The sequence below is a fragment of the Rhinoraja longicauda genome, chromosome 3, assembly GCF_053455715.1.
Source record: "Rhinoraja longicauda isolate Sanriku21f chromosome 3, sRhiLon1.1, whole genome shotgun sequence".
Classification (NCBI taxonomy): Eukaryota; Metazoa; Chordata; class Chondrichthyes; order Rajiformes; family Arhynchobatidae; genus Rhinoraja; species Rhinoraja longicauda.
Window position 1 is genome coordinate 41,496,639 of NC_135955.1, and position 26,308 is coordinate 41,522,946.

At 41.4% G+C, this 26,308-nt stretch overlaps 1 protein-coding gene across 4 annotated transcripts in view; it reads right to left on the reverse strand.

The window, feature by feature from the left end:
• LOC144591957 (tudor domain-containing protein 7-like) overlaps window positions 1-26,308 on the reverse strand; it is a 131,957-nt gene that overhangs the window by 42,833 nt on the left and 62,816 nt on the right. For all 4 annotated transcript variants that reach the window (XM_078396025.1, XM_078396022.1, XM_078396023.1 and 1 more), the window contains exon 6: window positions 23,063-23,283. In XM_078396025.1, coding sequence (XP_078252151.1) covers window positions 23,063-23,283 — 221 coding nt within the window. The remainder of the gene's footprint in view (window positions 1-23,062; window positions 23,284-26,308) is intronic.

The window sequence follows — 26,308 nt, forward strand, 5'->3', positions numbered from 1 at the left end:
TTCCACCTCAGGGAGGCACCAACAGGAGCAAAACACAAAGTGTTGGGGGAATTCAGAGGTCAGGCAGCATCTGTGGAGGAAATGCAAAAGAAAACCTTTCTAGTTGGACCCCTTCATCAGTCTGAAGAAGGGTACTGATCTGAAACGTCATCTGTCCACTCTCTCTCTCTCTCCCCCCAGATGCTGTCTGACCCGCTGGCTTTCTCCACCACTTTATGTTTACAAGAATTCAGCATCTGCGGTCTCCTGTATCCATTAAGGAGAAGGACCCGGCCTGCCGTTTCCTTAAGTACGAATGAAATTCGCTCCGTACCACCAGCAAACCCGACCCCGTCTCCCCAGACTGTTCTTGCCGGAGTAATATTGCCTGTTGGTGCGTCGTTCCTTCGTTCCCAATTGACACTCTGCCTTGAATGTCATTTCTGAAAGGCTTCACAGTGAAAAGATATCCTCGGCAAAATGGGAGGCTTCTGGCGCGACAGGTCAACCTCTCCACATTTTATGGCGCTGATTGATTCTAGCGGAACTAAACTGAGAGAATAATGGTCCAGACTTGTATTTTCAAATACCATGTATGTTTTGGAAAAGCGTGTCTCAATATTAGGCCAGACAATGAGGAATATCTTAAAGTTGCCGTTGAAGGCAAAAAAAAACATATTACATGCAATTAAAATACTTTACAGCTGTGGTGATCTCAAATTAATAAAACTGCAATTAAAATTAGCAACCTAATACTACTCGCTTCCCATTTAAAACAGGTAATTAAAAGCTCACAAAAGCGCAGCATAAAAGGCATAGTGCCTAATATGTCGTCGGTTGTCGTTGCTTGTCATGGTCCCTGTCGTAGTGGACGTCCTAGGTCACAAAGACTGGGTTGCCGGTTGTCGGCATCTTGCCATCGCCTAGGTGGTAGGTTGTCGTAGCTTGTCGTGGGCATTGTCGTGGTCATTGTTGTAGACCTTGTCGTAGGGTAAAAAAATTCTAAATTTTTCGGCGATCTGCTACGACTTTGACAGTGACCAGCAGTCACCTTAAAAATCGCATAACTGGGACAAGCCCTTCCTTAATTCTCTCTTGAAATGTGCAGGGTATTTTTAGGACCTGGTTTGTATCATGGTAAGAATCTGATACATTGTTGTACAAGAGAAAGTTTGCACCTCCAATGCAGGATATTGGTTCAGTTCTCTCTGAACATTAACGACCAGTGGACTACGATAAAGGGAATAGCTCATTTGAAAAGCGGATTGACAGAGTTACACATTCTTTGGAGAAGTCTTGACATTTTATGCTACAATGATAACAGCTCAAATTATTGCAGGATATGAATAATCAGCTTCAAGCAGTGTTTCGTTCTGAAGATAGCCTTAAAATAGTTTAACACATTTATTTTCAGAGGTTTGAAAATCATGATGTCTTTAGTTCCCCACTTTGTCAGTTTTTACAAAGACTACCAATAGGTGAGGTTTAAACTTCAATGGAAATTTCAAAAAATGTTTTTGAAAAAGAACATAAATCATTAATTAAGTATCAAAAATAAACACCAGAAAAATAAAAAAATTTAGAATAAAGGTGAATAGCAACGGAGAAGAACGCATTGATACATCCAAACAGAAATGTTAATGATATCAGAATACAACAAAATTACAATCGACAGGCAAGGCAAATGTAGGCAAGTGAGACTAGTGTAGATGGGACAGGTTGGTCGGTGTGGGCAAGTTGGGCTGAAGGGCCCGTTTCCATACTGTATGACTCTATAACTGAAGATGTCTCCTGCTGTATTCCCCTGCCTGCATTTTGGAAAATCTGACCACCATACTGCGCTCCTACTCCCTGCTTACAAGCAGAAATTGAAGTGCAATTATCCAGTATAGAAAGTCGTACAACACTGGTCTGAGTAAAGAGATGAGCTCCTACATGACTGTTTTTGCTTCAGTGGACTGGTTCACATTCAAAGACTCAGCAACCTAAATTAGTACGTTACTGCCACCATTTACTTAGAGTCAGGACTGCATGCCAAAGAAGCCAAATTAAGCATTCCCAAACCTGAAATTATGTATGAACCTTGAACCTCTTTGACTTGGTCTTCACTAGGCATGGATGGGGTAACTGCATATCTACAGGAAATCTTGGCATGAGCTTCGTAAAGCCCAGAGACGATTCCAGACAAAGCTAGATTCCCAGACTAACCAGTCGCCATTACAGCCTTCCTGAGATGAGCCCATGCAGGCATGTGCACGAGGTCAGAAAAAGAGGAAAAGAGCCGAGCGCTTGCGCGAGGTGTACAAACAACGGGGGTCAAAAAATTGGAACATTTTTGAAAATTGACACACAAAATGACCAGTTTCAAGCCTCTTTTAGTGCATTTCAAAGTAAAAACAGACATTACAAAACTATGTGAATATGTTACTATACTAATAACATTTAAGTAAATTCGCACATTAATTGATAATCAGCCCAAAAAAGTGGTAATTGGCTTTTCTGCTGTGTTTTATATTTCAACCCATCTTAATTAATTTAGTTATATAATCTTGCACTTAAGTTTAATATTTACTCATTACAGTTCCACCACTGTTTTTCTGGCACTCTTGGTTCCAGATCTTTGCTGGTTGATCCGGCAGCCCAAGGAAGCCGGCTATGGGAATAGATTTGCTGGTTCCAGCTGGGCTGGAGTTCCAGAGCCCCGGCAGCAGGAAGTCAGTGGATATTTTTAAGGCAGAGAGAGCCAAAGTCCTGATTAGGATGGCTGTTATGGGGAGAAGGCAGGAAAACGGGATTAGGAGGCAGAGATCAGCCATGATTGAATGGTGGAGTAGACTCGATGGATCGAATGGCCTAATTCTACTCCTATAACTTGTGAAGACTACAATAAGGATAGGTGACAAAATATCCTTAACAAATAATTTTCAACACTGATGCCCTGCAAGGCTGTGTTTTCAGCCTTTTACTAAATTTCCCTATACACTCATGACTGCGCAATCATGTTCTGCTCCAACTTCATTTACATGCTTGCAGATGACACCAATGTCGTGGACTATAAAAACAATGACGAAATGGAGTCTGGGAACAAGACTCAAAGCTTAGTATGTCAGCAAAATAAAGGAGCTGGTCATCAACAGAAAGCAGGGTGGAGTACATGCCCCAGTCTATATCAATGGTGCTTAAATGGAGATGGTTGAGAGCATCAAGTTCCTAGGTGTAAATATCACCAACAATTTGATCATTGACACTTGGGCCAAAAAGGCACAACAATGCCTCTAATTCATCAGGTTAGGGAAATTCAGCGTGTCTCTCATGACTCTTATCAATTTCCACAGAATCACCACAGCAAGCATCCGAATCTGATGCACCACAGCTTCATGTGGCAACTGCTCTGCCTAAGATGATGAGAAATTGCAGAGAATGGTGAACACAGCCCAGTCTTTCACGTGAACCAGCCTTTCCTGCATCAACTCCATCTATACGTCACGTTGCCTCAGGAAAGCAGCCAATATAATCAAAGACCACTCACACCCAAGTTATTCTCTCCTCCCCTCTTCCATTGGGGAGGAGACACAAAAGTCTGATAACATACCACCAGATTAAATAATATAATAATATATTCCTTTATTCGTCCCACACCGGGGAAATTTACAGTGTTACAGCAGCAAAGTGGATAGCAAGAGATCATTCATTATAAATAAAAGATACATAAATTGTTATCAGTTTTCTGTGTGTTCTTAGCTGTTATTGTTGATTTGTCTGCTGGGAGCAGTGCAGGTTGTGCAGTCTCACAGCAGCAGGAAGGAAGGACCTCCTATCTCTCTCCTTCATGCACTTGGGGAGCTACTCTGTGCAGTGACAGTGTCCTGCATGGGGTGGGAGTCGTTGCCCTGCAGCGATGTTAGCTTTGCCATCATCCTCCTCTCTCCCACCACCTGCACTGAGTCGAGGGGGCAACCCAGGACAGAGCTGGCCTTCCTGACCAGCTTGTCGAGTCTCTTCCCTTCCGCTGCTGAGATGCTGCTGCTCCAGCAGACCACTCCATAGAAGATGGCCGATGCAACCACCGTGTTGTAGAAGGTCCTTAGGAGTGCCCCCTGCACTCCAAAGGACCCGAGTCTCCTTAGCAGATAAAGTCTGCTCTGGCCCTTTCTGTATAGCGCATCGGTGTTTTCAGCCCAGTCCAGTTTATTGTTGAGGTAGACACCCAGGTACTTATAAGAATCCACCCTCTCAATGTCCATTCCCTGGATGTTTACCGGTGTCGGGGGGACCTGGCTGCGCCTGCGGAAATCTACCACCATCTCCCTGGTTTCCCTGCGTTGATCTGGAGGCAGTTCCGCTGGCACCAGTCCACAAACGCTCGCGATGAGGCCGACGATGGCAGAGTCGTCACAGAACTTCTGTAGATAGGAGTCTGCAGAGCTGTGCCTTAAGTCCGCAGTGTACAGGGTGAACAAGAATGGCCCCAGAAGCCCCGGCTGGATGGTGTTGAATGCACTGGAGAAACCAAAGAACATGATTCTCGCAGTGCTATCCGGCTTCTCCAGGTGTGAGAGAGCTCTGTTCCGCAGGTAGATGATGGCGTCTTCCACCCCGATGCGAGTCTGGTAGGCGAACTACAGCGGATCCATTGATGGTCTCACCAGGGGCGGAGATGGGCGAGGGCCAGACACTCCAGTGTCTTCATCAGGTGTGATGTCAGTGCCACCGGCCTGTAGCTGTTGAGTTCCTTCCGGTGCGGCGTCTTTGGTACCGGTACCATGCAGGATGTTTTTCACAGCTGTGGAACTCTCCCCAGTTTCAGGCTCAGATTGAAGACATGCTCCACTATTCCGCAGAACAGCTTCTTTCCTGCTGATATCAGATTCTTGAACAGACCTCTCTGATATTAACGATGAATCCCCTACCTTTCAATCTCCCTCATTGCTGTCCTTGTAAGTTTTGATCTGCACTTTTTCAGTTGATGTGACACTATATTTTGCACTGTTTCCTTTTCTCTTTTGCCCTACATGATATACTCATGTATGGAATAATTTGCCTGGGTAGCACATAAAATAACATTTTCACTGTATCTCACCAACAAGACAATAAACTAAACCAATTCAGCAGTTAATGCTACTGTCTCACAGTTACAGATACCCAGAGTTCAATTCTGATGTCAAGTTTACTCCGCATGGAGTTTGCAAATTATAACAGTGACTACCTGGGATTGCGATCTGCGCTCTTGTTTCCTTTTACATTCCAAAGATGTGCTAGTAGATTAGTTTGCCACTGTAAATCATTCCCGAGTGCATGTGTGTGGCAAAATTTTACGGGATTTAATGGGCATATATAAAGTTGCAAGGTTAGAGGGGAAAAAAGAAAAGGGGGAGATGAAATTGCTCTATCAGGAGTCAGCATGGACTTGATGGGCTTTGTGAACAATTTTTGCGACAAATTTAACAGTTAGTATTTACTCAACTCAATGACAGGCATTCAGATGTCTGATTTATTAGAAATATTAAAAATTACTGAAGCATGCAACTTAGTCCATCCAGATTAATCCCACTTCTCAATCCACTACCTTGCAGGTTTTGGCACGTGCTTATCCAAGTACATTTTCTAAAATGCAGCAATGTTTTCTAGTTCAACTACTTTCTCATGGAGCAAGTTACAGATCCCCAACATCCTTTGGATAAAATAAAATTTCCTCCCGTCTAATTGTTCTATTAACTTAAATCGGTCATTCATCTTTGATAAGGCAATGTGTCCTTCTTATTTACAATGTATCTTGGAACATCTTTTGTATACAAACCTCTCCTTCCTTTAAAGAAAACTTAAATCAGTTTTTTCCTCCTATTACTACACTTCCATAACTACCAAAATCCTCAAATCATAGGATACATTTGTGCTATCGCATTTTGTAATACAGCGACCAAGTTGTATGCAGTATTTTTGTGATTTTGTTTAGTTTAGAGATACAGCACAGAAACCAGCCCTTTGGCCCACCAAGTCCGCGCCAATCAGCAATCCCTGTACACCAGCACTATCCTACACATTAGAGACAATTTACAATTTTTACTGAAGCCAATTAACCTACAAACCCGTATGTCTTTGGAGTGTGGGAGGAAACCGGAGCACCCAGAGAAAACCGATGCGGTCACAGGGAGAACGTACAACTTCCGTACAGACAGCACCCGTAGTTCGGATCAAACCCAGGTGTCTGGGGCTAGAAAGCAGCAACTCAACCGCTGTGCCACCATGCTGCCCTCTTCTAGTAAATTTACATTATATATTGGCCAAGTAAGCAAAATATTTCATATGCCAAAAGTATAACAGCCACGTAAGGACTTAACATGCAGTCGAAGGGGACTTCATTCATATACACTGCTAGTACCCTATCATTTATTGTGTATTTCATTGCCTTGCTTATTCTCAATTTACATACTTCTAGACTGAAATTAATTTCTAACTTTCCTGTCCATCTTACAAGTACGCGAATATTTTCCTGCAATCTACAACTTTCTTTTCCTCAATCAATTTTGTGTCTTTCTCTTCATTCTTTAAAGGCATCATCAAGAGTTCCTTGCTATTATTATCCTGAGATTTGTCATCAAACAACACAAAATGGACCAAACATTTCATCCAAAGAATAGAAGATGGGTACACTACAATACGTTAGGTCATGCCCCTTCAAAATCACTTAATCTAAATGGAATATTCATTACACTACACACTACAAGAGAAAACAACTGCAAGACTTGATTGGACTCTAAATCCATCACTGTCCACACAAACAATGGCTGCAGTACCATTTGTAGGCTTCACCTCAGCAGTTCATTGCTCTTTTAGGAAGGAGATGAGGAGAAATTTCTTTAGTCAGAGGGTAGTGAATCTGTGGAATTATTTGCCACAGAAAGCTGTGGGGGCCGTCAGTGGACATTTTTAAGGCAGAGATAGATATATTCTTAATTAGTACAGGTGTCAGAGGTTATGGGGAAAAGGCAGGAGAATGGGGTTAGGAGGGAGAGATAGATCAGCCATGATTGAATGGCGGAGGAGGCTTGATGGGCCAAGTGGCCTAATTCTACTCCTATACCTTATGACCTTATAATCAGTCAGCAACTTGTGATTTCTACCACTGAAAAGCACAACATTCAAACTAAATGAAGCCTGTTACCAAAAAGTCACATTCCATCCTAACCTCCATATAGACAAAACTTTCCATCATTTCTGGGTTAATGTACTGTAATTACCCAAAATCCCTAGTGGTAGTTTCCCTTCAAGATCATGGCAGTTTAAAGCAGCAGCCAATCATCACTGCACGAGGACAATGAAATATGGAAGAAATGGATGCTCCCTGGTTACATCCACACGCAGCCAAATGGAGGCAAAATTAAAACAAAACAATTGTGCTATAGAGTTTCATATGCTAGTTGTGACACAATTGATCCCATAATATCCTCAAGAACAAAGTATACACCAACGTGGGAATTGTAACTTCGAATCAATCCTTTAGTAGCACATTAAACAAATAAAAAATATTCCTAAATTTGTAATGTTTGCACAGTTGCTTTTGTTTGTAAATACGTTACTAAAAACAGTGAAGAAAAGAAAAACACGAGATGGCTCATTTATCTTTACATTCCCAACTGTTCATTTAAAAAAAAACTCAAATCCTATTAACCATAAGCCACCTCTTCACATATGCATGTGGAATATAGCTAGACTCATCCTCAATGTCTGAAATACAGCCTTGAGATCTACACCTTTCGCAAGACATGTATTTGTTAACATGTGCAACAATTTGTTCCCAATATGGATATCTGGATTTAATCGTGTGAGATCCAGCATCTTTTCTCCCCTCTAGAATAACATGCAGAAGAACCTGACCTTCGGTTTAATAACCCTTATTGCGTTCCCAGCTCTTTTTGCGCATAATGTATGACATCGTGTCTGAGCAAACCAAATCCAACAGTTAAGATCAACTAACATACTTTACTCCTCTGGACATACATGCAGCGATGTAAAAAGAGATACGAATCAAGCCAAGTTGAACTGTGATGCTGTGCTGGAGAAAGCAGAAAGGTTGTGTGTGCTGCTAACTCACCACTTAGGAGGGAGATAGAGGTTATTATGATGTAACAAAGGGCTAGATTATTCTAGCTGTTTGTAGTCAAAGGGCAGAAAAAACTAGTTCAAGCGCAGGTTAAGCCAGCAGAGTGCAGGATGATGTTGAGATCTAGTTGTTAACTGACAATCAAGGAATTTAAAATTTAGATATCTTGAACATTACACTCCCAATTTCAATACTAATTTAGTAACTTTTGGTGATGAATCTAGTGTAACATTCTCCCTTTATTTAAAACACTAGTTCTCGTGCTCATGTTAGTTCAATTTCAACTTGAGATCCATCTCCAATAGCATAGATTAACTGGAAAGTATTTCATAGGCCCATCCGACAGGAAACCAAGATGATTGATGAAGCACTAACACTTATTCCATTCTCCCAAACACTCCCAATATCTCTAGTTCAAGAGACATGCAAGAGACATACTAAATGGAAGAAATGCGTTAAGAACCTGCCGACAGGTCTAGCTGAATGGTGAGACAGTTAATAATATGTTCTAGTAAAAGATCAGAAGATGCACAAAAAAATATATATTTTTTAACTTGAATCGACAGAAACACCACATGCTTGTCTGCCTTGTGATACATCACAACTTTAATCCACGATAAGCATTGGAGAAAAAGAAATTCTCCCTCATGTTCTTATGGGAACAAGTTACAGGGAAATAAATGGGGGAAGGGATTAATTGAATTGCCGACATAGACTTGAAGGGCTGAATTATCTCCTGTGTCATAAGGAAATATTAAAATATGAGACATTAACCAAATTTAATTCTCATAACATCAAGTAGGCAATAAAAATCCTTATATTGTTACTTGTCACACCTCCATCAGAGTATCCCTAAACAATTCTATTTACCCGCTATTGAAATAACAGGTCATGTCAAAGACTTCATGTCGGAAATGGAAAGAAAATGAAAGAAACTCGTTAAACTGCAGGGAGGGTGTGATTGGAGATGTCTCCAAGTGGGTATAACCGGGGCAACCGTGGGGATGAGCTTTAGACAAGGAAAACTGGTCAATGAATGAATGTGAGCAGTTACAGAGCGAGAACATACACAAAGCAATTTGAAATGTATTTATCAAATGCAGAAATAGAACACCTGAGGCGACTACCTTGTGGGGGAAAAGGGCTGGAGGAAAGGAGGAAATGAGACACGGAACAGAATGGGAGGTCAACTGGTGAGTGGCAAGTGTATGGAAATGGTGAAATGGGGAGCAAGCAGCAAGCCAAAGAAACAAATGTAAGCAATGACACTTATTCAAGTTGTGTCCAGCTTAGAAAACTGGTTTTAAAACCTTGATGCTCCAAGAGTGATCAACAACAAGTAATCCTGGTAACATATCCAAAGGAGTAGGAAGGAACTGCAGATGCTGGTTTACACCGAAGATAGATACAAAATGCTGGAGTAGCAGCGGGACAGACAGCATCTCTGGATAGAAGGAATGGGTGACGTTTCGGGGATGGGCTGATGGAATCTGGTGGAGGAAGATCCCGAGTCTTGGTAATGATGAGTGGAGAGTAAGGAGACAGGTGGAAGTGGGAAAGGTACACCGAAGGAGGTTACCCGACTTAAAAATACTATTGGGTTTTAGGCATCCAAGGTGTTTTTCTTCCAGGTAAGCGAGGATACAACCCAATTCTCTACTACCACGTTTTTGATACTGGAGTTTGTCTCTGGAACTGTAGTGCAATAATACCGAGAACTATATTTTGCACTCTCTTTCCTGTCGCTCTACCCATTATACTCGAGTTTGGCTTGATTGTATTTATGGTTCGTATTATCTGATTTGATAGCATGCAAAATGAACTTTTCATTGTACTTCTGTGCACGACATTAATAAACCCAAACCTAAAGTTTACATTTAGCTTCACTGTGGCAGTAGAGATCAAGGATAGATAGGTCAGTTTTGGAATGGAAAGGGGAGAGGAAATGAGATCCAATTGAAAACTAAAACTGGCCAGTACAGTCCGAGCACCGGTGTTCTCCAAAATGGTCACCCGGTCTTCTCTGGGCTTTGCTAATGTAGAGGAGAGGCCATCTCAAGCACCAGACGCAATAGACCAGATTAAAGGACATGCCTGTTGAGCCCTTTTCAAGTGAGAGTATCATGGACTAACATAGCACTATCTTGCTTAAGGAGCTATCCATTACTTCAAATTACATCATCTGATCCCAATCCTCCCACCAAAATTCACATACTTACAATTTCAGCACATGTCATTTGAGAGAGAACATTTCTGATAATTTCTTCCCCTTATTCAATGTCCCCAAATTCATCTCCAATAAGGCTATATTTAACTGCAGAAACAATGCAACGATCAGTCAAGTTAGCAATGGCAGGGGATTTCAATCAGAACTAAATAACACGTGGTCTATATAGCACAGTAACACAAGATAAATTTGCTAAATCATGGGTTGAGGTTTTGGGGGGAGGAGGGTCATGGATTTAATGGTATCTTGGTATTGTATCAGGAGCCTTAAATTAAAAAAATAAATTTCAAAAACACTTATAATATTATGAAAACATTAATATTTACTACTTTTCCTTATTGTATTTAAGTATTGAAGCTTCTAGAGAACTGAAAATATTTAAAACTGAAATGGCTTCCTGAAGCAGAGATAAAATGTACACAAAAATCGGTGAAAGGAATGGACTAAATATAAAATAAAATAACAAAAATGCTGCAAGGTAATGGCAAGTGAAACTAGATAATTAATAGCATGTAGTTAAGCACAAAGAACTACCAGTCAGATGGATTAATAGCCTTGTTTAAACTCTGATGCAGCAACAGCACATACTTCAGCCATTAGGGTGTAGGCAGCTTAAACAGTGATACAATGTACCAATCACATTACTATTTTTATCTATTGCATATATAACTAGTGGTGAACAAAAAAAAAAAGGATTTTGCATATGTTTTTTAAAAGATGATACGACAAAGCAATGTAGCCAATCTGGCTTTTTGTTTTTAATTTAGTTTTCCATCAATTTCCAAATGACATAAGAAAAATACTTGCTTTAATTATTCGTAACAGGAACACTTAAGGAAAATTTCCAGAAAAGTCTTCATTGCATGTGAGCATCATTTAAAAAAATAAATGTAAAGCCATGCTTAAAATACTATCAATTACTACATCACTCCCACCCATCAAATTTTGTTACAGCAATAGTTTGTCAACTCACCACATTCAAAAAATATGCCGCCATTGTTTACAGATTTCATACACTTTCAGCAAAATTCTTCATTCACAGCCTTGCAATGCAGGCTCTAATCGATTGCCTTAGATTCTCCCGTCAATCACTGTGACGTTGTTTTTGCACACAGCACAGTTAAAGGCAAAATTGCAATGCCTGCTGGAAACCTGCTCTCATGAAATACTCCCTCACAATACCTTACAGAAGTGTTTCGTTCACTGGACATTTATAAAATCATTAGTGCAATTTTACTTTAAAAAAATAAAAACAAAACGTATAATAAAGCAATGAATGGTGTAAAATGACAAATTAGTACATCCACCAAAGCTCAGAGGAGTAGTGTAGTGGGATAAAATAAATAGCAATTTGGAAAGTCGTGATTGCGAGTTAATATTGTTGGGCTTTATACTGCTTTTCATACTGCAGCTGTTTGAATTCTAATTATGTCAAGGTTTGAAAGGAACCAAACGTAAAATAGTATCATTTTAAAAATTCTGGTTTATTCATTCTGTTTGGGATACGAGCAGCTGTAATTGTCTGAGCACGTGGTAGTAGGAAGTCACCTTTGTTAACTGCGACAACCTGTATGGGAAAAACAGCTAAGGAAACAAATTTTGCAATGAAGTTTGAATCTCAATGTCAGGAGACATGATTAATTTGCAATGTAGTGGTCTTTGCAAAGGCTCCTGGGTTTGTGGTTTTCATCAGTAGAGATTGCAAGCCCTTTTGGCATCAGGAGAATCAAGGGATTTGGGTTGGTGGAAAGAGATGGCATAGATAAAAGATGGAACTTGAATGCCAGAGCAGGCATAGGAGGTAAAATGGCCCACTATTGCTTAAAGTCTTACTGAAAAAAACCTTGATAAGTTTCTGCAGTGCATTTTGTAGACAAGCTGTGTACACCATAGAAAATAAATCAGGAAAGAATAAACATTTCAAGATATTTTTTTAAGTGGCAATCAAACAGGGTTTTTTTAATCTTAGGTGGTGGCACAGCAATCAAGTTACCACCCAAGTAACTCAAGGGTCTGGCTTGTCAATCCAGAAACAAATTCAAACCATGGCAGCTGTAGAATTCAAGTTCAATGAATAATTTGTAATTTGTGACAATGTCATCAATAACGTGTATCACAAAGACTACTAACTGTCGTACAAAAACTATACAATTCACCTGCTCTGACTTATATGCAACTCAAAACCAATCTTGTGTGGCTGACTCTTAAAAATGCCCTCTGAAGTAACAATTGTCATAACCAGCTCTAGGGGCGTTTGGGAATGGGCAATAAACACTGGACGATAATGCTGTGATCCAGAAAATTAAATTAAAATGTGCCAAACCACATTTGTTGAAGCTGCACTCATCTAGGTAAGAGCAACCAAACTCCTGACATATGAAAATAGCATCAGGCATACTTGTGGTTACTGTATTCACAAGCAATGTTTTCCATTTGCAGTATTTTACAACAATGCTTTTTGTTCAGTCAACCAAGTTGTTCATAATCCTGTTGAGACACCAAGAAGCTAGCAAAAAGACATGTCGAACTGGTTACACTTAGGACAACATTTAAAGATGCATATTCAAGGACTTTAAATGTACACGTTTACACAGATGATGACACGAAAGTTTGAGGAATTATGAACTCATTCATGCAATGTAACCCCACTATTCATTTTGAATAAACATATTTGAGCAGAAGGTGGTGAAGTAACATTATCAGGAATAATCAGACAAGCTTCTATTCAATTGGGGAAGCTGAGAAAAGTTGCTGAGCTCTATTAAATTGCCTTGTTGATAACAGGCACGCCAGTTATATCGCTCCAACTAATAATCAGGGAAAATTTAGACAAATCTGCACATTGTATTTAGACAAATCTGTCCAAATCTGTCCAATATTCAGGGTTATATGTCCGAGAAAGGACAGGCAGGTGGGCAGAGGAGGTGGGGTTGCTCTGTTGGTGAGGGATGGAATTCAGTCCCTTGCGAGGGGTGACATTGGGACTAACGATGTAGATACACTGTGGATAGAGTTGAGGAATTGTAACGGTAAGACAACACTAATGGGAGTTATCTACAGACGTCCAAACTGTAGCCTGGATGTAGGTTATAAGCTGCAGCAGGAGTTAAAATTGGCATGTAACAAAGGTAATGCCACTGTGGTTATGGGGGATTTCAATATGCAGGTAGACTGGGAAAATCAGGTTGGTTCTGGACCCCAAGAAAGGGAGTTTGTAGAGTGCCTCCGAGATGGATTCTTAGAGCAGCTTGTTCTGGAGCCTACCAGAGAGAAGGCAATTCTGGATTTAGTGTTGTCCAATGAGCTAGATTTAATAAAGGAACTCATGGTAAAGGAACCGCTTGGAGGTAGTGACCATAATATGATTAGTTTTAATCTGCAATTTGAGAGGGAGAAGGTTAAACCAGGAATGCCAGTGTTGCATTTGAACAAAGGGGACTACGAAGGCATGAGAGACGAGCTGGCCAAGATTGAATGGAAAAGGATCCTAGCAGGAATGACAGTGGAACAGAAATGGCAGGAATTTCTGGGCACGATCCAGAAGATGCAGGATCATTTCATTCCAATGAGGAAGAAAGATTCTAAGGGGAGTAAGAGGCAATCGTGGCTGACAAGAGAAGTTGGAATAAAACTAAAAGAAAAGATGTATAACATAGTAAAGAGTAGCGAGAAGCCAAAGGATTGGGCAACTTTTAAAGGACAACAGAAGATAGCAAAAAGGGCAATACGGGCTGAAACGGTGAGGTACGATGCGAAGCTGACCAAGAATATAAAGAAGGACAGTAAAAGCTTCTTTAGGTATGTTAAGAGAAAAAGATTAGTACAGACAAATGTGGGTCCCTTGAAGGCAGAAACAGGTGAAATTATTATGGGTAACAAGGAAATAGCGGAAGAGTTGAACAGGTACTTTGGACCCGTCTTCACTAAGGAACACAAACAATCTCCCAGATGTACGAGGACAGAGGATCTAGAGAGACAGAGGAACTGACAGAAATTTGCATTAGGCGAGAAATAGTATTGGGTAGACTGATGGGACTGAAGGCTGATAAATCTCCAGGGCCTGATGGTCTGCATCCGAGGGTACTCAAGGAGGTGGCTCTAAAAATTGTGGATGCATTGGTGATCATTTTCCAATGTTCAATAGATTCAGGATAAGTTCCTGTGGATTGGAGGGTAGCTAATGTTATCCCACTTTTCAAGAAAGGAGCGAGAGAGAAAGCGGGAAATTATAGACCAGTTAGCCTGACATCGGTGGTGGGGAAGATGCTGGAGTCAATTATTAAAGAGGTAATAACGGCACATTTGGCTAGCGGTAAAAAGATTGGTCCAAGTCAACATGGATTTATGAAGTGGAAATCCTGCTTGACTAACCTTGTGGATTTTTTTGAGGATGTGACAAGTAAAATGGATGATGGAGAGCTAGTGGATGTAATGTATCTAGACTTTCCGAAAGCCTTTGATGAGGTCCCACACGGGAGATTGGTGAGCAAAATTAGAGCACACGGTATTGGGGGTAGGTTATTGATATGGATAGAGAATTGGTTGGCAGACAGGAAGCAAAGAGTAGGAATAACCGGGTCCTTTTCAGAATGGCAAGCAGTGGCGAGTGGAGTGCCGCAGGGCTCGGTGCTGGGGCCGCAACTATTTACAATATATATTAATGATTTGGATGATGGAATTAGAAGTAACACTAGCAAGTTTGCAAATGACACAAAGCTGGGTGGCAGTGTGAACTGTGAAAAGGATGTTAGGAGGCTGCAGGGTGACCTGCACAGGTTGAGTGAGTGGGCAGATGCAGTATAATGTAGATAAATATGAGGTTATCCACTTTGGCGGCAAAAATAAGGAGGCAGATTATTATCTCAATTATAAAATTATAAAAGGACTGAATAAGCTAGATGCAGGAAAAATGTTCCCAATATTGGGGGAGTCCAGAATAGGGGCCACAGTCTAAGAATAAAAGGGAGGCCATTTAAAACGGAGGTAAGAAGAAACCTTTTCACCCAGAGAATTGTGAATTTGTGGAATTCTCTGCCACAGAAGGCAGTGGAGGCCAATTCACTGGATGAATTGAAAAGAGGGTTAGATAGAGCTCTAGAGGCTAGTGAAATCAAGGGATATGGGGAGAAGGCAGGCACAGGTTACTGATTGTAGATGATCAGCCATGATCACAATGAATGGCGGTGCTGGCTCGAAGGGCCAAATGGCCTCCTCCTGCACCTATTTTCTATGCTTTTAAGTTTCTATGAATGTTAGTTAATAAGACAATCTGCAACAGGTCCCTCATTTACTACCAGTAACTACATCAACTGTACGGCAAACCAAATTCCTCATATGTTGCAAAATATACTTGGCTAATAAATTACGAATATGATTATGATTATAATTATAATGATTACTAAAGATACACATAAAATGCTGGAGTGACTCAGCAGGACTCTCAGTCTGAAGGATCTCGACCCAAAAAGTCAACCTTTCTTTCTCTCCAGAGATGCAGCCTGTCCCGCTGAGTTACTCCAGCATTTTCTGTCTATGCTCGGTTTAAACCAGCACCTGCAGTTCCTTCCTACACATTACATCTACTATATATTGTTGTGATATATCTAATTTAAAATCAGTTTGCATCAGTTGCACCCAAGTTAGAATCTTGATTCATATCATGGTGCTGGAGAATAACATTACATTAATATAAAATTGCTTGCCTGTTCAGAGGAATGGTGAAAGTCCCGTTCCTCCCATGAAAATAAGCAACAAAAAAGGTTACTGACGAATCATTCACTTCCCATTTAATGTTCAGTTTAGTTTATTGTCACGTGTACTGAGGTACAGTGAAAAGCTTTTGCTGCGTGCTATCCAGTCAGCAGGAAGACAATACATGATTACCATCAAGCCATTACCGTGTATAGATACATGATAAGGGAATAACGTTGTGCTAGGTTAAGCCAGCAAAGTCCGATGAAGGATAGTCTGAGGATCACCAATGAGGTAGATAGTAATTCAACACTGCTCTCTGGTTGTGGTAGGATGATTCAGTTGTCTGATAACAGCTGGGAAGAAACTGTCCTTGAATTTGGATGTGTGCACTTTCATACTTCTATACTTTTTGCCTGATTGAAGAGGGAGAAGAGGGAGTGGCCAGGGTACGACTCATCCTTGATTATGCTGCTGACTTTGCTGAGGCAGCATAAGGTATAAATGGAGTCAATAGAAGGGAGATTGGTTTGTATGATGGTCTGGGCTACGTCCACAATTTGCTGCTATTTCTTCCGATCTTGGATGGAGTTGTTCCCAAACCAAGCTGTGATGCATCCTGATAAAATGTTTTCTATGGTGCATCTGTAGAAGTTGGTGAGAGTTGTAGGGGAATGTCGAACTTCCTAAGCCTTCTAAGGAAGTAAAGGGGTTGGTGTGCTTTCTTGGTCGTTATTTCAATATGGGTAGTCCAGGAGAAATTGTTGGTGTTTTTGACTCCTGGGAATTTGAAGTTTTCAAACATCCCTACTTCGGCACCGTCAATGCAAACTGGGGTATGTGTACCGCTTCGCTTCCTGAAGTCGATCACCATCTCCTTCGTCTTGCTGACATTGAGAGAAAGGTACTTGTCTCGACACCAGGACAAGAGGCTCTCAATCTCCTTCCTGTACTCAGTCTTACTATTATTTGATATCCAAGATTCAAGATATCTTTATTTGTCACCCCAAAAAAACAAGTTTTTTGGACGAAATTTAGTCACCCACAGTCCAATAATAAAAGCAATAAAACAAGCAAATTACACAACCCCAACCAACACACAAAAAAAAAGAAACATCCATCACAGTGAGTCTCCTCCATTCCCCTCCTCACTGCGATGGAAGGCCAGAATGTCTTTTCCCTTCCCCTGCCGTCTTCTCCCGCGGTCAGGCTGTTGTCGTTGCCACGTTCCAGGCCGCACCGGACGGTGAAAGGCCCGCTGCGGGCCGACCCAAGCCCCGCGATCCGGGGCGGGCGAACACGCTGTCGCTACCGCTGTTGCTGCACATCGGGGCGGTCGTGGCTCCCGACACTGAAGCCCCCGCCGAGCAGTGAAAAATCCCGCGGCCTATTTCAGGCCGCGCCGGACGGTGAAATGTCCGCAGCGGGCCGACCCAAGCCCCGCATCCCGGGGCAGGCGAACACGCTGCCGCTGCTCCCGATGTCGGCATCCACGCGGCCCGAGCCTGAGGCGAGTCGCAGCCGCTCCCGCAGCCTCCGAGGACGGCCGGCTCCGCTGATGGCGAGTCCGGTCCGCGGGCTCTGCGAACCAGAGCCCTGGAGGCCGCCAGCTCCAGGAGTTTGGCCGATGGTAGGCCGCAGCAGGAACGGAGACCCGACCCAGAAAACAAAGGTCGGGTCTCCGTTCGGGAGGGACACATCTACAATTTTACAGTTCCCCCCTCCCCCCCACATACACACATAGTACAAAAACACAAAATCACAACTACAATTAAGACCAAAAAAACAACAAAACACAGAGACAAACGGACCGCAGGTAAGCCGCAGCTGCTAGGGCAGCGCCACCATTTTGGGTATCCAGCACACAATGGTGGTGTCGTCCGCGAATTTGAAAATTGAATTAGATTAAAGGAGTAAAGAAGGGGACTGAGAACGCAGCCTTGCAGAGCACCAGTGTTGAGGATTATCGTAGAGGGTGATTTGTCTCCTATCCTCATTGATTGGGGTCTGTTGGTCAGGAAGTCGAAGATCCAGATGCAAAGATGAGTGCTGACACAAGTCCCGTGGGTTTGTTAAGCTTAGATGGTATAATGATATTAAAGGCAGAGCTGTAATCTCCGACGTAGGTGTCTCTCTTATCCAGGCGTTGAAAGGATGAGTGCTAGGGCAATGGCATCGTCCGTGAACCTGTTGTGGCTGAGGGCAAACTGCAGTGGGTCATGAGTGCTGGGTAGACTGGATTTAATGCGTTCCATAACTAGCCTCTCAAACCACTGGGATGATGGTGGTCTTTCTTGAAGCAGGTGGGGACCTCAGAACGGAGTCTGGAGAGATTAAATACTCCCGCTAGCTGCTCCACGTAGCTACCAAGGGCACGGCCAGGAACTCTGTCTGGGCTAGTTGCTTTTCATGGGATTTCCCGCAGGAAAGCCGATATAACGTCTGCAACGGTCACCCTTGGGAGAAGCACACTTGAGTCTTTAAATACATAATAGATGCATGAGGGGATGCAGGACTAATGCCTTTAGAAATGTGTCCTTCCTGTTCTTCCCTTGATGTACTATCAACTCATTGTTCTTGATCTACACAGTAGTCCTTGCTGATCAGAAGAGACAAACCCAGACTGCTGGGCTTGGGCTGCTGTAAGTTGGAACCAGGACTAATGCCTTTAGAAATCTGTCCTTCCTGTTCTTCCCTTGACGTACCTGGCTATGTAAGAGAGGCAATCTCAGACTTGCCGGGAAGGTGCTAATGAACTACAGCATTTTGGAACCATGACTAATGCTTTAAGGAATGTGTTTTTTTTATCTTTACAATATAAAACATCCGGTCCAGTCTTTGTTCTGGGGAGTGGTGGCTCGGGACAGTCAAGTGCTTGTTGCATACTTGATTGATGTACATCCCGACACTCCCGCTGGCTGATCAACCAGTAAAGCTTGTGTTGGTTTACCTAAGCTTGTGTTGGTTTACCTAAGCATAGAAAGCATTCAGTTCATCAGGTTGGGTCGCACCATCACCAATGAAGTTCGTTTTTTTTTTACAGTTAGTTATCTTATTCAGACCATGCCACATTCTCTGTGTGTCCGAGTGACTATACTGGGACTCAAGTTGGTCCTGGTATTGTTTCATGGCATCCTTGGTGGCTTTGCAGAGATCGTAGCGGACCTTGTACCGCTCGGGATCGCTTGACTTGTATGCCATATTGACCATACTGATAATAGACCATACTGTGCATAAATCAGCAAGACTAGAGATAAAGTTCAAAAGTATACAACCACCCACATTTTTAATTCGTTAATTAAAAATAATTTGACATGAAAATAAGTTCAAAATTTCAGAAGCAACATAGTTTGGGACACCTTAACAATGTAATGAAGAATTATACAAATGCAATTCTACATGTCATGCTTTCGAGAAGAACAATTTCTTGCACTAATCTGCTCTCCGTGTCCTTCAGTACTGGCAATTTATTTTGTATTCTTCCATTTTTATAAATTGATAGTTTAGAGATCTTTACATTGTCCTTTAATATTATATTCAAAGAAAAAATAAAAATCTTTTACAGTTGTATCTTAAATTTCAAAAGTCAAAAAAAGGATTCCAATGAGTGTTTGCCCATCCAATCAAATATTACGTTAACTCCTCAAAACAGGACTTCAAACATATCCTTCGGCAACATTGTTGCATTAGTCACAGCAATTTGCAGGATTTGAACTGCTGATTCTCCCCATGTGCAAGATTTTTGATAAAATTGAAGCTAAGTCATGCATATTTTTGCCAAGGGATCCTTTGGAATTACTTAAGAGCAAGCCTGTACATTTTCTTCAGATTTGCTAAGAATAAATGATTTACACTTTTCTGGATATATCTAATCTGAAAAGGTTCAGACACGCCACAAATAAGGCATATAACACATTTCATAGTCTTTAAAAATGTAATTAAGTACAAGATTTCTCTTAGTTACCAAAGTCCTAGGAAAGATTCATTTTAATTGCACACAAATTCATGCTCAGTAATATTCTGACCTATTGGTGGATTTGGCAATACAGTAAATCATGGATAATCTAGCATATTTGGTCTTTATTAGCATCAGAGTTGCAGATTTCTGGATTATTTGGAAATTATTCCTCTAGTTACACAAACACTTACTTCAATATTTTCATTTACTTGCTAGTGGTGTGATAAATATGCCCACAAACTCAGTTGTTTAAATCTATATATATATATATATATATACACTACCAAAACTCAGATCTTATGTATATATATATAAATATGTTTGTATGTATGTATTTCGCTCTGAAAATGTGCACCTACAGCCAAAACAGTAAACCATAGCTCCGCAATTTTTGCGCCACCTTAATCACCACTCTCGCGGACACTCTTTATAACAAGTTTCATTTAAATCGGTCTTGTATTTTTTAAGTTACAGAGGTTTCAAAGTTCAAAAATCTCTTTTCTAAACACATTTTTTCAAGGGCTGCTGTGCGTCTGACGTCACCATAGGGCACGCACGGACTCTCTCTTCACTCGCACAAACAAGATGGACGCCATTAGCGGAGCCACCCGCCCGCAATCAGGGGCTCCCCACTCCTCTCTCCCCTCGTCGCCTCTCCCGCTCCAAGAGGGGAGGGGGCGGCACCTGCCTGACTGACGGGAGTGCCTTCCTCCCAATAGGGGGGGGGGAGGGGGAAATGGGGGTGGAAGCAGGGCTGCAGGGAGTGGGGGTAGGGGTGGGGCAAGTGGGGGTGGGGACAGGGGAGGGGCAAGTGGGGGTGAGTAGGGCGGATGGAGTGGGTCAGTGGGGGGAGGAGGGGGGATAAGAGGGATTGAGTGGGGGGGGTTGAGGGTGCTACATACAGGAGAGGCTTTGGGTCCGGGGCTCACTCACTCACACCCTCTCCCCTTCTCTGTCCCACCTCTACGAGGAATGGGCTCAACGGGTCCACTTGGTCTAGTAGAACAATAAAATTGACAAGCAACTCAGACTCCAGACATCAACCTATCCATTCCAGAGCCCTCGTGTTCCAGAATCCAATCTCCTTCTCCCACTTACCCACACCCCCCTCCCCTCCCTCCCTTCCCCGACTACAAATGAACTCTACGCCCTCTAGTTTCTCAGCTCTAGCTACAAAACCGCTTGCACTGTGGGCCTGAACTCACATTCCAGACCAAAGTGAAACAGATGGCAGAACATGAAAACAATCAAATGCAGGATTATTAGCGTTTTATTGCAGTCAATATGTAAATCATAAAGCTTTCCGTTTTTAAATCAATGTCTAATTAATGGTTGTCTAAAGCTACAGAAATAAACTAATCAAATGCAAAGCAGGGCAGAGCATTGGCAGATGAAACTTAATCTTGACAATGAGAGTGATTCATTTACAAAGTCAAATAAGGGTAACACAAGTGCAATGAGTGGTAGAGTGCTGAGGAAACGTTGGTGAATAAAGGACCTTGAGTTATATGTCCACAGTTCTCCAAAAGTGGCGCACACGTAAATAGGGAGATGACAAAGGCATATGACACACTTGGCTTCATAGGTCAGGGCATTCAATACAAAAGCTGGGATGTTACGTTGTAACATTATACAAAACACTGGTTAAACTGCATTTTGAGTATTGTGTGCAGTTCTGGTCACCTAATCACACCAAGGATGTGGTTGAGTCGGAGACTGCAGAAAGAATTCATCATGAACCTGAAAGAGGATCACAACCCAAAACGTCGCTTATCCCTGTCCTCCAGAGTTGCTGTCTAACCTGCTGAGTTACTTTATGTTCTGTGCAAAATTGCAGCATCTGCAGTTCCTTGTGCCTTCAACAGGATATCAGCTGGATTGGAGGACTTCAGTTATGGGGCCTTTTTTCCTGGAGTTAAGGGGTGAACTGATAGACATATATAAAATTCTAAAGCTACATTGATAAGATAAATAGTAAAATTATTTTTCCATGGTAGGGATATCAAAAACAAGGCAACATAGGCTTAAGTCATGAAGGAGGGGTTTTAAAAGATATCCATGGGGAAAGATTTTCTTTTACACACAGTGGTTGATATCTGGAAAGCACTGAGGTGATGGAATTTGATACAATCGCTATGTTCAAGAGCCATTTAGACAGGCACTTGTATAGGCAAAGCAGTGAAGGGTGTGAATATGCAAACAAATGGGTTAAGTGCAGACAGGCAAAAGGTCGGCATGCACATGGTGGGCCAAAGAGCTTGTTTTTGTCCTGTATAACTCTGATTCTAATGCCCCCACCCCTAAACCAACATCTACGATTGGCTATAAATTTGTATTAATACATCCATGAGACTCTGAAATGGGTACATTTTATAAAGTTAACTATTGCAATTTACTACAAAATGCAGATATTATGCGCGGACTATTACACAGTCTCATGTTGGTCTACTCAAGATAAAATGTCTGGTCATTGAAGTTGTCGAGTATTGGGGAAGAGCAGTGCAGACAAATAAAAATTAGACTTAAAAAAATTAGGAGGTGGGGCAATGCATAGCATTGAATTTGTTTACATTATTACATAATGATTTATACTTTTAATAATTTAAAATACCCGATTTTCCTTTAAAAAGATCTGGAAAATGAAACATACCAAAAGTTTTAAAAAATGAACGTTCAATCCTAATCAAATCCAATTAAGGCAAATTAGTTCACTTTGGAACAGTTTTGTAAGATTATTTATGTCAATGTAATACACACTTACAAGCAGATCACAGACCTTATAAAAACACAAATGCTCAAGGACTGTTCCAATAACCAATAAGCAGCAATTATCATTGACTGACAGCAGTTCACATTTCTCACAGGTTATTCCCATGGATTAATTACATAGGTGATAAAAAAATATATTGTTAAATTCACTCAAAATATTGCACACATTTTAATTTGCTTCCCCCCTCCCCCCAAAAGGCAAGAATATACAAGAATAGCACAAGATGGATGAGAAAAAAAGTAGTGCAAAGGAAAAAGATGAGAAAGTCTAAATTTGTAAAACACATTCAAAATTCTCTTTCGGAAAGATTTGTCCGATATTAGAATACCCACTCACTGTGCACACATGGGTCCATTGTTCTAACTGCTTTAAAACATCTTGCTGGAGATCCTCATTGAACATCTTTCTGTACAACTGTGGCAATTTTGAGAACCAAATTCCATTGGTATATTTGCATATGATCTCTTTCAGTCGGGACTGCACCAACTCACTACTGTAGTTTGACTGAAGTGCTGATGAATCATATTTTCCTGTATCCACGGCATCACTCCAAATAGCTACAAATTTGAAAGAAGAAATTTTATGAAAACCTACAAGAAGCTGCCTTCACTGAACCAAAATCACAAGACCAATGATGAGGGCTGTTACATTAATATTCACCAAGATGAGTAGTTGTAATGAGCGAGTAGGGCTTGCAGAGATAAGAGGTCAAGCAAAGTACAGGCTGGTAACGCTGCCTTGATTACTCGCTTGCAACAAGAGGCCTCAATTCTACAGGGATGAAATAACTTGGGAATTGCATCTGTGATTTCAATACTCTGATATATCAAAACTGCTCAAGTATAAAAGTGGAGTTTAAAAAGAAACATCGTTATTTAAATACTGATCCAATTGTAAAATGAGGTTTAAAATAAGCAGCATCAATTCAATAGGCCTTTCAAAAATCGACATTATTTTCATTCAGAAAATGCCCAAGTTTATCTTTAAAGTGAATTACTAAATCCTTCATTATGTGTCTATATTAGAGGCATGATTGTTACCTCCATCCCCATTTGTGGAATAATATGATTGCAATGAAATGTGAAAATGGTCACATAGAATATTTTAAGATTGGGTGTAAACAGAATTTAAAAAATATTTAACTCGAGGAAAAAAATTAGAGGCAACCAAATGATTGGTCAAAGAGCAGAGGTTTAAAATGTCAAGAAAGTGAAAAGGGTAAAGCATATTCCATGCTTGGAATCGGGGCTGAACAGACAGAGGCACAGTCGTGATGATTCAATTATAGGAGGCAGGCAGAGGAGCAGGTATCTCAAACATAGAATTGTATTCTTGTGTTGATAGTGGTGTGCCATTGCCTTTTCACAATGAGACATCTGGTGGATGCGAGATGTCAACTTGGTGCTTTTGACAACCAAGGGAGTTTCTCACTCCCATTTGTCTTGACTGGTATTTACCTTAAACATGAAACAATTCTCAAAGAAAATTATCACACTGAAGACACAAGAAACTACAAATGCTGAAACCTTAAACAAACTGCTGGGAGAGCTCAGGTGATTGGGCAGCATCTGATACTGATTTATGGCTGTGTGTAAAGAGGCAGAGTGAAAATCTTTGTGGAAGATTGGGGACTACATCCTTAGTTTATGTGAGAACTGTTCAGTAGTCTGATAACAGCATGGAAATAGCTGTTTCAGAATCCAGTGTTTTGCACTTGCCAGCTTTTGTATCTTCTGCCTGATATGAGAGTGGACAAGGAATGACTGGAGTACAAATGGTCCTTAATTACATTGGCTGCTTTCTGGAGGCAACATGAAGTGTACATAGAGTCAGTGGGGGGGGGGGGGGGGGGGAGAGATATCTTGTGCAACGTAACAGGTTAGAGAATTTGGGTGCGTAGTCTTGTGCAATGGAGTATAGTGATGAGCTGAGAATGCATCCATGCAGGGTATTGGTGTTGAGAATTATTGGCGAGGTTGTTTTGTCACCTGCCCTCACTGATTGTGGTATATGGGTCAAGCAGGGGAGCATCCAGTTTCAATTTCCTGCTGACTCCTAGACTCAGGAGGTTGGAGTTGGGTTTGGTCAGGATTATGGTGTAGAAGACTGAACTATAATCAATAAATAGAAGTCTGATGTAGGTATGCGTGTTATTCAGATGTTACAGTTAAGGAGATGGAGTGGAGAAAAATGGATAGATGACGTTTGGGTCTGAAACCTCTTCAGACTGGCGTAGAAGAGATAGCTCACAGAAAAAGGTGAGGAGGAAAGGCGAGTCAAGAGCTAGTAAGCTATAGGTGGATTGAGGCAAGGAGGGAAGAGAAGGATAGAGAAAGTATACAAGGCTGGATGTGATAAATGGAGAATAAAAAGAGTGGAATTTGTGAAATATGATAAGAAGGAAGTATATCACACTGATCTTCATGGAGGCAACTGTGCAAAAATGTACCATTATTATCTACAACATTGCTGAGACCACACCTGGAATACCGTGTGCAGTTTGGGTCTCCAAATTTGAGGAAGGACATTCTTGCAATTGAGGGAGTGCAGCATAGGTTCACTAGGTTAATTCCCGGAATGGCGGGCCTGTCTTATGTTGAAAGACTGGAGCGACTGGGCTCGCGAGGGGATCTTATTGAAACAAATAAGATTATTAAGGGATTGACACGCTAGAGGCAGGAAACATGGTCCCAATGTTGGGGGAGTCCAGAACCAGGGGCCACAGTTCGAGAAATAGGGGTGGTTATTTAGAACGGATATGAGGAAAAACTTTTTCACTCAGAGAGTTGTAAATCTGTGGAATTCTCTGCCTCAGAAGGCAGTGGAGGCCAATTCTCTGGATGCTTTCAAGAGAGAGTTAGATAGAGCTCTTAATGATAGCGGAGTCAGGGGGTATAGGGAGAGGGCAGGAACGGGGTACTGATTGTGTATGATCAGCCATGATCACATTGAGTGGCGGTGCTGGCTCGAAGGGCCGAATGGCCTACTCCTGCACCTATTGTCTATTGAGATTTGAAAATCTACTTAATTGGCTCTAAAGTGAATTGGCATGCCCTGGAGTTTTGGGAGACTATATCAAATGTAATGTTCCTTTAAAGATTAGTTACTGAGAGCCAATGTATATTAGTAAATACATGATAACCTGACAGATGAATAGAACAATTTCATAAGAAATCAAGTTTACTTAGCATGGAAGATTAAAAGAAAACCCAGAACATTAAAATGTTTGAACAGATAAAGTGCTGGAACAACTCTGTGGAGGGAATTGGACAGGACGTTTCAGGTCAGGATCCTGAAGAAAGTGCCTGGCCTGCTGTGTTCCTCCAGCTCATTAATTTGGCTAAAAATTCCAGCATCTGCAGTCACTCATGTCTCCATCAAAATGTTCTGGCATTGGTTATAACTCATGAATCAAATCTGACCTATTTTGTTATATCAACCTTTTAATTAGAGTCCATCTTACCAACACATCACATTACATTAAATGGATCCTGCAACAAGCCTTATAAATTAGACCAGGTGTGCAGACAGAGCAGACTCCAGGTGTGCAGACTCTCCATTTCCAACACAAGTGTTTGAAAC